At 42.4% G+C, this 12221-nt stretch overlaps 1 protein-coding gene across 3 annotated transcripts in view; it reads right to left on the bottom strand.

Moving 5' to 3' along the window:
* LOC115108102 (E3 SUMO-protein ligase RanBP2-like) overlaps positions 1-4080 on the bottom strand; it is a 40224-nt gene extending 36144 nt beyond the window's left edge. For all 3 annotated transcript variants that reach the window (XM_065017991.1, XM_065017979.1, XM_065017985.1), the window contains exons 1-9: positions 3877-4080; positions 3210-3277; positions 2980-3091; positions 1930-2082; positions 1366-1596; positions 1139-1281; positions 787-982; positions 394-694; positions 131-312 (exon numbers count right to left, since the gene is read on the bottom strand). In XM_065017991.1, the coding sequence (XP_064874063.1) occupies positions 131-312; positions 394-694; positions 787-982; positions 1139-1281; positions 1366-1596; positions 1930-2082; positions 2980-3091; positions 3210-3277; positions 3877-3948 (1458 nt within the window). In that variant the 5' untranslated portion in view covers positions 3949-4080. The remainder of the gene's footprint in view (positions 1-130; positions 313-393; positions 695-786; positions 983-1138; positions 1282-1365; positions 1597-1929; positions 2083-2979; positions 3092-3209; positions 3278-3876) is intronic.
* Between the last annotated feature and the right edge of the window lie 8141 nt (positions 4081-12221).

Raw genomic sequence — 12221 nt, 5'->3', positions numbered from 1 at the left:
AACCCACATATTGCATAGTGCATTTAATGTTAAAAATAATCAAACCCGAATTTTGTAATAATCTAACCGGAACAACCCCAAAGAGCACTAAATCACTCAGGACTAGATACTGTAGAGCAACCATGCCCACCTCCAAGTCTAGCAGGCAGATGGACTCTGGTGTGTTGGTGTCCAGTTTGGAGGTCTCCAGGTTGAGCCTGGGGAACAGCTGTTTGAGCCAGTCCCTCAGAGCAGGCCTCTGGGCCAAGAGAGACCATTGGAGGCCCAGCCAACACAGCTGCTGGAGGTCCCCACCATGGAGCTGGATGGAGCCTAGAGACAAAAAAAGTTAGAGATCTTATGTGTGAGATCAGCTGGGCTCCTGTTGTGTAGAGCCACACACACACATCATACCGTTATCCCATTTGGTAAGGTCAGATATCTCTGGAGCCTGTGTGTTGATGGAGCGGATGTCATCGTTGCCAATGAAGGAAGACCCGACCGGAGCCAGAGGCCCAAACAATAACTCAAACAAAGCACCCTGACCACTACAGTTCCCAAACGCCTCCACCACCTCTCTGACAAAGGTGTGTGTCTCGGGCTTGAGGTTGAGCAGCATGTGTCCAGCCTGGCTCTTTCTGTCACTAGCCAGCAGCTCCAGAGGCTGAGGAGGAGACTGGTCACGTTTAGACACCTTGCTCTTTGGCCTGGGGACCTAAATATGACAAGTAGGAAGAATGAAAACAAGAAGTTGGATACACAAGGACTGTTATTTGCTACAAAGCCTCTAGCTTGTGTGTGTGTTACCTGGTAGGCCAGCAGATAGCAGAGAGCAGCCAGATCAATGACAGCCCGCCATTGCTGTTCTCTCTCCTGAGCCATCTTCAGCAGCAGAGTGCCAGCATGCAGGTACAGATGTCCCCTCATCTCCACATAGACCCCAGACAGATCATCTGTTACACTGCCCTCTGCCCTCTTCAGGCCCTGCATCGCACAGTCAAAACTACACAGAAACAGAGAGAAATGGGGTTAAATACTCACACACACAGTGCTACAATCTAATAGGACTCTACAGACTGGTGCTCTAATGAAGGAGCACTGTTGGTAGACTAGTACAGCATTCACATGTCCCTGCCTAGCCTGGATCTAACAAACACACCTCCAGAGGGCCTGGATGCTAGGCTGCAGTCCTTTCCCCTGCAGAGTCAGTCTCAGCAGGCTGCAGTGTGCCAAAAGTAGCTCTCTCTGCCGATGTTCCCTCATCTTCTCATTGGACGAAACACTGGGCTGGGCTAGGGATTCCTGAGAAACACACAATTCATCACTCTACCATCGTACATGTAATTCCATAAGAACATAATTGTATTTTGTGAGCATCCTGCTGACCTGCAGAGTGTGTACTACAGTAGAGTACCAATCCAAGCTGGATCTAAGCAGGCCTCTCTTCTCTGTGGCCAGACAGTGTTTGACAGCCTCCTCCAGCCTGCCATCGGAGGAGAACAACTGAACCAGCTTGATGTTGATATGGGCATCACCAGGCCTCACAGCCAGCTCTGCCTGCAGTAGGTCAAACAACTGGTTCCACCCCTGTTGGCCCTGTTGATTCAGTAGGTGCTCCTAGAGGGAGAGTTAGTTAAGTAAAGCAAGGATTTTAAAACAGTTTTTTCTAGCCCCCGTGCCCATCTGCTGCTAAACAACTGCTCCTAAGGGGAGAGACAGTGTGGAGGGCATATGCATTAAACAGCTGCCAGCTCAACAGGCACACCTGACGAGGGGGTGAGTGGTGCGGGTAGTGATCATGTGTCAACCCATTGCCACAGTTTGTAAACAATCCTCCAGTCACAATGCAGTCAGTCTTTAGCCTTGACCCACTATTTTAGGTTAGGCAAACCATTTTAAACCTAAAAATAATTTGAATACAGGAAATCAATACTGTGTTAGAGCTCTTACCTTGAGGTTGAAGACAGCAAGGTGTCCAGGCAGCAGCTTGGCAGCTTTCTCCACCCAGAACTCTGCTCTGTTGTCTCTCTCGGTCTTACTGACCAGCAGCTCAGCCACCTTCAAAACCAGGTCCCTCTGGGCTGGGTTCAGGTCCACAGACCGCTGGATGGACACACACACACAATTAATGACCAGAAAGCATCGTCAGATAGCTGTGAACACCCATTGCATATAGGGCTGGGTAGTATGGAGTAAAACTGCATCAGAATGAGTTGCCAATTCCTTATATAATTGTGTTCTATGCTTATTGCACATTTATAAAACACAGACTCGGTAGTTAGCATAAGTCTTTGGCTAAAATGCTGCTAGCAGTACTGCAATGCCATGCGTGACAAACAGCGTTCATTTTCCAGAATGAATGTTCATTGATACTCCTGTTTTAGTAACATCTGCTCTGCACACAATTTGAGGAGTTGAGACATAAAAAGGGTATAATTAGAAAGGTTAACTTCACTATTACAGTAAAATAATGTCTCTGTTTCCATATGACTGTTTGTTGGACCAAACCTCAAATGCAAATAGTGAGTTGAAACTGCTTGTCAGAGAGGAAGAAGTGATCTCTCATCTTTGTTGTGGTGAGTGGCAGGGGCTTGGTGTGTGTAAACAGAGAGAAAGAGGCAAAGAGAGAGGTTTCACTTTTGCCCAAATCTGTCCAAAATCGGTCTTCCCTCCTTTGGGACAACAACTCCCATTGTTAGGGAAGAGACATGAGCATGTCGTCATGATATACAGATCACTGGTTTAAATGTGAAGGTGCACAGAGCACAGAAGGAGCTAAGGAGACAAGACCAAAAAGACACGAGAACAAGCAGACATAAACGGCCCATAAAAACGAGAATTTAAAAAAGTTATTGCAAAACAGGCATTTGGGATATCACGCTAAAACATTAATTTGATATATTCCCTAGCACTAATCATATACACAAAGCCTAAAGGACAGGGTAATAGGATACTATAGCAGTAGTATGTATGTAAGTGTGCAACTGAGAAGGATCTTACCTTGTAACATCCTATGGCCTTGTTGATATCTCCTTCCCTCTCATAAAGTTTGCCCAGGAACTGGTGTGCTTTGGGGTCTCTTTCTGCCACCTTCAGATATGCTGATACATGTCTAACAGAGGGGACCAGGCATTCAGAATAGAACCACAATACACACAAAAACGGCATCGTTACCCACTTCAATGTCATCAATGTCAACAATGTCTGCGTTGGTTGTGTTCAGGGCTTACCTTTTAGCAAGTTCATACTCCTTAGCCTCGAAGTATAATTTAGCAAATAAAAATCCTTTAATTGGTTTCTGTGGGAAGATCATATAGGCCTAATTTAAAGTAAGGTTACACTCTTGGTTATAACAACTAGATCGCTAACGTTACAGATTACATACATATGACATTTTTAGTTAGCTAAAAATGGTAGCTAGTCAGCCAGCTGGATCCATTCAAGTATACATTGTTAGCTATGTACACATCAAGTAAAAAAGGTAATGATGGCTCTTTTCCAACGGATCGTAGGAAGAGTGACATAGCCATAACGTTAGTTTGTTAGCCGGCAAAAAGCAAGCTGATGGACAGGTTTCAAAAGCTAGCCAGCCCTGCTGCCAGCCTTTTCAACGAGGAAGTGTTCCTTGCGATGGAATAACTTGAGGTGTCCCAGTTCACATTTTAGTTAGCCAAGATAGTTAGCCAAAATGATCCGTTAGCTACTTATTGTTTCAAAGTTAGTCTATTAATAGTATTTTGATAGCTACGTTAAAAGCGTTATGTACTATTAGCTGTAATAGCTACGAGCTAGGTGTAGCTAAATGCCAGGCCAAGATGGCAGTAGCAGTTGGCTTAGCCTAGCTAGCTAGGTAGTATACGCAGGCTGAAGAGCCAGTTGGGGCCGGGTTTGACTCACCTCTTTGAGTGAAGGAGAGGAACTCTCTACTGAATAAATATATTCGTCCACTTCGGCCTTATTTCGCCGCATGGCTGTGTAAAGCGTATTTTCTTATAATTCAAAACTAAAATTGCATAGAGTGACAAAACTCATCCGGAAAAAGCAGGAATCGTAAATATTTCCCCCCAGTGCTTCGCTAATTCGCCCTTTCTCCCCGCTTCTGCCGCGACAACGTCAAATGGCAGCGGTAGTCACGTGGTACAAAACGTAATTTAACCATGACCTGTGATTGGTCGATACTTAGCCGATACGTTTTGAAAACGCACAGAAACGCAGCAAAAAAAGAAACAGCCTCTCACTGTCAACTGCGTTTATTTTCAGAAAATGTATGTGGAAATATTTGTATGAACATAACAAGATTCAAAAACTGAGACATAAACTGAACAAGTTCCACAGACATGTGGCTAACAGAAATTGAATAATGTTTCCCTGAACAAAGGGGGGGTTAAAATCAAAAGTAACAGTCTGTATCTGGTGTGGCCACCAACTGCATTAAGTCCTACAGTGGATCTCCTCCTCATGGACTGCACCAGATTTGCTAGTTCTTGCTGTGAGATGTTACCCCACTCTTCCAACAAGGCACCTGCATGTCCCTGGACATTTCTGGGGGGAATGGCCCCAGCCCTAACCCTCCGATCCAACAGGTCCCAGACGTGCTCAATGGGATTGAGATCCGGGCTCTTTGCTGTCCATGAACAGAACACTGACATTCCTGTCTTGCAGGAAATCATGCACAGAACGAGCAGTATGGCTGGTGCCATTGTCATGCTGGATATCAGGATGAGCCTGCAGGAAGGGTATCACATGAGGGAGGAGGATGTCTTCCCTGTAATGCACAGCGTTGAGATTGCCTGCAATGACAACAAGCTCAGTCCGATGATGCGGTGACATGCCGCCCCAGACTGACGGACCCTCCACCTCCAATTCGATCCCGCTCCAGAGTACAGGCCTCGGTGTAACGTTCATTCCTTCGACAATAAACGCGAATCCGACCATCACTCCTGGTGAGACAAAACTGGTCCAGCGACGGTGGGTTTGTGCCCATAGGCGACGTTGTTGCCGGTGATGTCTTTATTTAACCAGGTAGGCTAGTTGAGAAGTTCTCATTTACAACTGAGACCTGGCCAAGATAAAGCAAAGCAGTACAACACAAACAATTACAGAGTTACACATGGAGTAAACAAACATACAGTCAATAATACAATAGAAAAAGTATATATACAGTGTATGCAAATGAGGTAGGATAACGGAGGTAAGGCAATAAATAGGCCATAGTGGCGAAAAAATTACAATATAGCAATTAAACACTGGAGTGATAGATGTGCAGAAGATGAGTGTACAAGTAGAGATACTGGGGTGCAAAGGAGCAAAATAAATAAAATAGATAACAGTATGGGGATGAGGTAGTTGGATGGGCTAATAACAAGTGGGCTGTGTACAGGTGCAGTGATCTATGAGCTGCTCTGACAGCTTGTGCCTGAAGCTAGTGAGGGAGATATGAGTCTCCAGCTTCAGAGATTTTTGCAGTTTGTTCCAGTCATTGGCAGCAGAGAACTGGAAAGAAAGGCGGCCGAATGAGGAATTGGCTTTGGGGGTGACCAGTGAAATATACCTGCTGGAGTGCGTGCTATGGGTGGGTGCTGCTATGGTGACCAGTGAGCTGAGATAAGGCGGGGCTTTACCTAGCAAAGACTTACAGATGACCTGGATGGAGCCAGTGGGTTTGGCGACGAATATGAAGCGAGGGCCAGCCAAAGAGAGCATACAGGTCGCAATGGTAGGTACTATATGGGGCTTTGGTGACAAAACGGATGGCACTGTGATAGACTGCATCCAATTTGCTGAGAAGAGTGTTGGAGGATATTTTGTAAATGACATCGCCAAAGTCAAGGATCGGTAGGACAGTCAGTTTTACAGGGGTGTGGTGGCAGCATGCATGAAGGACGCTTTGTTGCAAAATAGGAAGCTGATTCTAGATTTAATTTTGGACTGGAGATGCTTAATGTGAGTCTGGAAGGAGAGTTTACAGTCTAACCAGACACCTAGGTATTTGTAGTTGTCCACATATTCTAAGTCAGAACCGTCCAAAGTAGTGATGCTGGGTGGGCGGGCAGGTGTGGGTAGTGATCGGTTGAAGAGCATGCATTTAGTTTTACTTGCATTTAAGAGCGGTTGGAGGCCATGAAAGGAGAGATGTATGGCATTAAAGCTTGCCTGGAGGGTTGTTAACACAGTGTCCAAAGAAGGGCCAGAGGTATACAGAATGGTGTCGTCTGCGTGGAGGTGGATCAGAGATTCACCAGCAGCAAGAGCGACATCATTGATGTATACAGAGAAAAGAGTCATCCCAATGATTGAACCCTGTGGCACCCCCATAGAGACTGCCAGAGGTAGGAACAACAGGCCCTCCGATTTGACACACTGAAGAAGTAGTTGGTGAACCAGGCGAGGCAGTCATTTGAGAAACCAAGGCTGTTGAGTCTGCTGATAAGAATGTGGTGATTGACAGAGTCGAACGCCTTGGCCAGGTCGATGAATACAGCTGCACAGTATTGTCTCTTATTGATGGTGGTTATGATATCGTTTAGGACCTTGAGCGTGGCTGAGGTGCACCCATGACCAGCTCGGAAACCAGATTGCATAGTGGAGAAGGTACTGTGGGATTCGAAATGGTCTGTGATCTGTTTGTTAACTTGGCTTTTTGTATACCAACCCTATTCCAACCCTACACCAACCCAATTTGTATACTGGAGTGATAGATGTGCTGAAGATGAGTGTACCCTACCTTGTCACAACACAACTGATTGGTTTAAAAGCATTAAGAAGTAAAAATAAATCCACAAATTAACTTTTAACAAGGAACACCTGTTAATTGAAATGCATTCCAGGTGAAGCTGGTTGAGAGAGGTATGAATGCCAAGAGTGTGCAAAGCTGTCATCAAGTCAAAGTGTGGCTACTTTGAAGAATCTGAAATATAAAATATTTTTTGATTTGTTTAATACTTTTTTGGTTACAACATGATTCCATATGTGTTATTTCATAGTTTTAATGTCTTCACTATTATTCTACAATGTAGAATATAGTACAAATAAAGAAAAACACTTGAATGAGTAAGTGTGTCCAAACTCTTGACTGGTACTGAATATAAATGCTGTCAAGATATTAATGTTTCAAGAAAGGAGTGTGGATATTTGGCCTGTTGAATCAGTTTTATGGCTGACTGAATGGAAGATGAGAATTGTGAATTTTCTTCTCCACTGGTAGGAGTAGAAAGGTAACTCTAGGTAAGAAATTACGAGTCCTCACTGTCCGTTACGCAGTCAGTACAAATGTGTCTGACACCAAGACAAGACCTAGACACTCAATGTGTGGTCTCGAGACCGGATGCACTACAACACTGCTATCTCTAGACAATGTACCGCAATCACTCAAATTATGAAATTAATACAACCAAATCAGCCCTAATGCCTCTCAATACCTTGATGGAGGACTCCATCTCTACTTATGGAATCCCAATAGTTTCCCATTTTAAGTATTTGGGAGTAGATACAGTATACAGTTGAAGTCGGAAGTTTTCATACACTTAGGTTGGAGTCATTAAAACTAATTTGTCAACCACTCCACAAATTTCTTGTTAACAAACTATAGCTTTGGCAAGTCAGTTAGGACATCTGCTTTGTGCATGACACAAGTAATTTTTCCAACAATTGTTTACAGACAGATTATTTCACTTATAATTCACTGGGTCTGAAGTTTACATACACTAAGTTAACTGTACCTTAGCTTGGAAAAATTCCAGAAATTATGTCATGGCTTTAGAAGCTTCTGATAGGCTAATTGACATAATTTGAGTCAATTGGAGGTGTACCTGTGGATGTATTTCAAGGCCTACCATCAAACTCAGTGCCCCTTTGCTTGACATCATGGGAAAATGAAAAGAAATCAGTCAAGACCTCAGAAAAAAAATTGTAGACCTCCACAAGTCTGGTTCATCCTTGGGAGCAATTTCCAAACGCCTGAAGGTACCACGTTCATCTGTACAAACAATAGTATGCAAGTATAAACATCATGGGACCACGCAGCCGTCATACCACTCAGGAAGGAGATTGCGTTCGGTCTCCTAGTGATGAACGTACTTTGGTGCGAAAAGTGCAACTCAATCTCAGAACAATAGCAAAGGACCATGTGAAGATGCTGGAGGAAATGGGTACACAAGTATCTATATCCACAGTAAAACAAGTCCTATATCGACATAACTTGAAAGGCTGCTCAGATATTGCAGTGGCCATCACAAAGCCCTGACCTCAATCCTATAGAACATTTGTGGGCAGAACTGAAAAAGCGTGTGTGAGCAAGGAGGCCTACAAACCTGACTCAGTTACACCAGCTCTGTCCGGAGGAATGGGCCAAAATTCACCCAATTTATTGTGGGAAGCTTGTGGAAGGCTACCCTGTCACATTCTGACCTTTAGTTCCTTTCTTTTGTATTTATTTAGTATGGTCAGGGCGTGAGTTGGGTGGGCAGTCTATGTTTGTTTTTCTAGGTTTTGGGTATTTCTATGTTTCGGCCTAGTATGGTTCTCAATCAGAGGCAGGTGTCATTAGTTGTCTCTGATTGAGAATCATACTTAGGTAGCCTGGGTTTCACTGTGTGTTTGTGGGTGATTGTTCCTGTCTCTGTGTTTGCACCAGATAGGACTGTTTAGGTTTTCGCACATTTATTGTTTTGTTAGTTATTTCATGTCTAGTTCCTTTATTAAAGAACATGAATAACCACCACGCTGCATTTTGGTCCGCTTCTCCTTCACCACAGGAAAACCCTTACATACCCAAAACGTTTGCCCAAGTTAAACAATTTAAAGGCAATGCTACTAAATACTAATTGAGTGTATGTAAACTTCTGACCCACTGGGAATGTGATGAAATAAAAGCTGTAGTAAATCATTCTCTCTTCTATTATTCTGACATTTCACATTCTTTAAAATAAAGTGATAATCCTAACTGAAACAGGGAATTTTTACTCGGATTAAATGTTAGGAATTGTGAAAAACTGAGTTTAAATGTAGTTGGCTAAGGTGTATGTAAACTTCCGACTTCAACTGTATTTCCTTCCTTAGATAAAATCATTGCTAGAACGTGCAAACCAATTCAACCCGACCTCAATAATTGGAATAATATCGCTGTTGCTTTAACTGGCCGGATATCAATTTTCAAAATGAATATATTGCCACGGCTAAATGTCTGTAGTTCAATGCTTCCCATGGCTCCCCCTTCTGGCTATTGGGATAAAATTCATAGTGCGGTTTCAAAATGTATATGGCAAGGTAAACGATCCCGGATAAAATGGACACATTCACAGATAGTGAAAAACAGGTCTATTCGTACCAAACATTAAATTGTATTTCCAGGCTAGCATTTCGTCCCATCGTAAATTGGTTTAGACATGATTCTCTCTTCTGTAGAGAGAGATATGGTTTATCCTATTGCACTGGAGGAGGTGGTCTTCACTGATATATCCCTTAAACAATGTAAACTACACTTTGGTCCTATTATTGCTTAAAAAGTGTTTATTTGGTGCAAAATGAAAAAAACTATGTAACTGGGAATCAAAATGGCATACCCCATGCATCAGTATTTCAGAATAATGTCTTGCGATCTGGAGGCCTTTTGCATCACCCCAATGGTCCAAATGCGGAGTCTGTACCACATTACCCCCCTCACCGATATCATGGACAGTAATGGTTTGAGAACATTCCAAGAAAGATACATGCACATTACCAGGCAAGTAATTTAAGTCAGCTGTGCACTAATTGGTCTTTTGACCAATCACTTCAGATCTTTTCATGTCAGCTTTTTTTCAGAGCTGATCTGATCGGTCTAAAGACAAATTACTGGAAAAAAAAGATTAGAACTGTCTAAACACAGTCTACATGTATTGCCAAAGGCTGGTTCAGCTATATGGCCCCATATAAATATATTTAATAAAAAATACTACACTGAACAAAAATATAAACACAACATGTAACAATTTCAAAGATTTTTGTAAGTCGCTCTGGATAAGAGCGTCTGCTAAATGACTTAAATGTAAATGTCAATTTTACTGAGTTACAGTTCAAATAAGGAAATCAGTCAACTGAAATAAATTCCTTTGGCCCTAATCTGTGGATTTCACATGATTTTAAATACAAATCTGAATCTGTTGGTCACAGATACATGAAAAAAAAAAAGGTAGCGGCATGGATCAGAAAACCAGTCAGTATCTGGTGTGACCACCATTTGCCTCATGCAGCGCAAAACATCTCCTTCGCATAGAGTTGATCAGGCTGTTGATTGTGGCCTGTAGAATGTTGTCTCACTCCTCTTCAATGTCTGTGCAAAGTTTCTGGATATTGGTGGGTGTTTCAATATGCTTGTGTTGTAGTCACGGCAGACAGATATATAGTTAACCTTTACAGGATCGGTGTCCGCGGGACGGTTGAGCTAATGTGCGCTAATGTGATTAGCATGATGTTGTAAGTAACAAGAACATTTCCCAGGACATAGACATGTCTTATAAGGGCAGAAAGCTTAAATTCTTGTTAATCGAACTGCACTGTCCAATTTACAGTAGCTATTACATTGAAAAAATACCATTCTATTGTTTGAGGAGAGTGCACAACAACAAAAAACTTATCACAGCAACTGGTTTGATACTTTCACCTCTGAAGGTAAATAATGTACTGTACTTACATTCAGAAATCTTGCCCTAATTTGTCATCCTGAGGGTCCCAGAGATAAAATGTAGCATAGTTTTGTTTGATAAAATACATTTTTATATTCAAATATAGGAACTGGGTTCTACAGTTTGAACACATGCTTCCCCTGATCTAGATGTGTGAAGGTTAGTGTCTTTTCTGTAGGGAAGCTAATTATCCATCATTTATGACATTCCTGGGAGTGGGTAAACTTACATTTTTTATTACCATATAATTTTTGTATGCTCTCTATAGTTACTTGTTGTACTATACTTGAAAACGTATCAATAGAGAGCATCCTGACCGGTTGCATTACCCCCCCCCCCCCTCGCTGTTTATTATCTATGCATAGTCACTTTACAAATGATCTTGACTGACCTGTACCCCCGCACATTGACTTGGTACCCCCTGTATATAGCCTCGTTATTGGTATGTCATTTTGTTGTTATGTAAAAAAAAAAAAAAATACTTTAGTTTATTTAGTAAATATTTTCTTAACTCTATTTCTGTCACGACTCCTGCCGAAGGTGGCTCCCCTTCCTGTTTGGGAGGCGCTCTGCGGTCGACGTCACCGGCCTACTAGCTGCCACCTGTGTTTAGTTATGTTAATTGGTTGGGCTTTATTATCCAGCCGGCCCGCCTGCTGGGTGTGCGGGATTATTTTCTGTGTACTATTGTGCACGCCTGTAAATCACGGTTGTCCGTGTATGTGTGTTTTTGTGGACTGTTTAGTTCCCGGTGTTTTGGGGCATTTGTTTCTGTGGCGTCGTTTTCACCGGTGTGGTGAATTAAAACGTTTCGCTTCCCTGAACTCTGTTTCCTGCGCCTGACTTCTTCCTCCACTACACCCCGGGCATTACAATTTCATAAACTGCATTGTTGGTTAAGGGCTTGTAGATAAGCATTTCACGGTAACCTGTTGTATTCGGCGCATGTGAAAAAAACGATTTGATTTGTTGATAGTGCTGTTAAAAAGGCAGAGGCAACTACTGTTGTATCAATGTTTTGAACATGACAGTTTACAGTCCAGGATTACTCTAAACAGATTAGTCAACTCAACTTGCTCAATTTCCACATTATTCATTACATTTAGTTGAGGTAAATAATAGCCTTAAGCCAAGCACTGTATGAATCAAGGCTGTGAATGTAGCATAGACTATTATATTGTAGTATAGCGGAGGAATAACGCAGGGTTTTAAAGTCCCATTTAGCAGAGGAATGTGTAATTGTATCTCACTCTATGCAAATCAACACACTGCAACATATTTTTGTTCAAATATAGTTAAATACTGTGACAAACTAAACACATTTTCAAAAGGTCAAAAGGGATATGATGCTTTCTTTTCTGTCAGTTCATTCCTTGCTAAGAGGATCTATAGATGGAGGAAGTAACACTCATCAGAGGATAGGTTTACTGAGCTTATACACACATTCCCACATCTTACCGTACTCATAAATCCACTTTAATACACACCAATAGGAAAAGGAAAAATGGACATTGCAGTTACAAGAAAATCCATATATCAACGGAATTGTTTGTCTCTGCAAATGTTTTTTCTCCATTTCAA

Source organism: Oncorhynchus nerka, linkage group LG1 (assembly GCF_034236695.1).
Source record: "Oncorhynchus nerka isolate Pitt River linkage group LG1, Oner_Uvic_2.0, whole genome shotgun sequence".
In the NCBI taxonomy this organism is placed as follows: domain Eukaryota; kingdom Metazoa; phylum Chordata; class Actinopteri; order Salmoniformes; family Salmonidae; genus Oncorhynchus; species Oncorhynchus nerka.
Note: the sequence above shows the minus strand (reverse complement) of the source record. Positions and strands in the feature narration are given on the sequence as shown.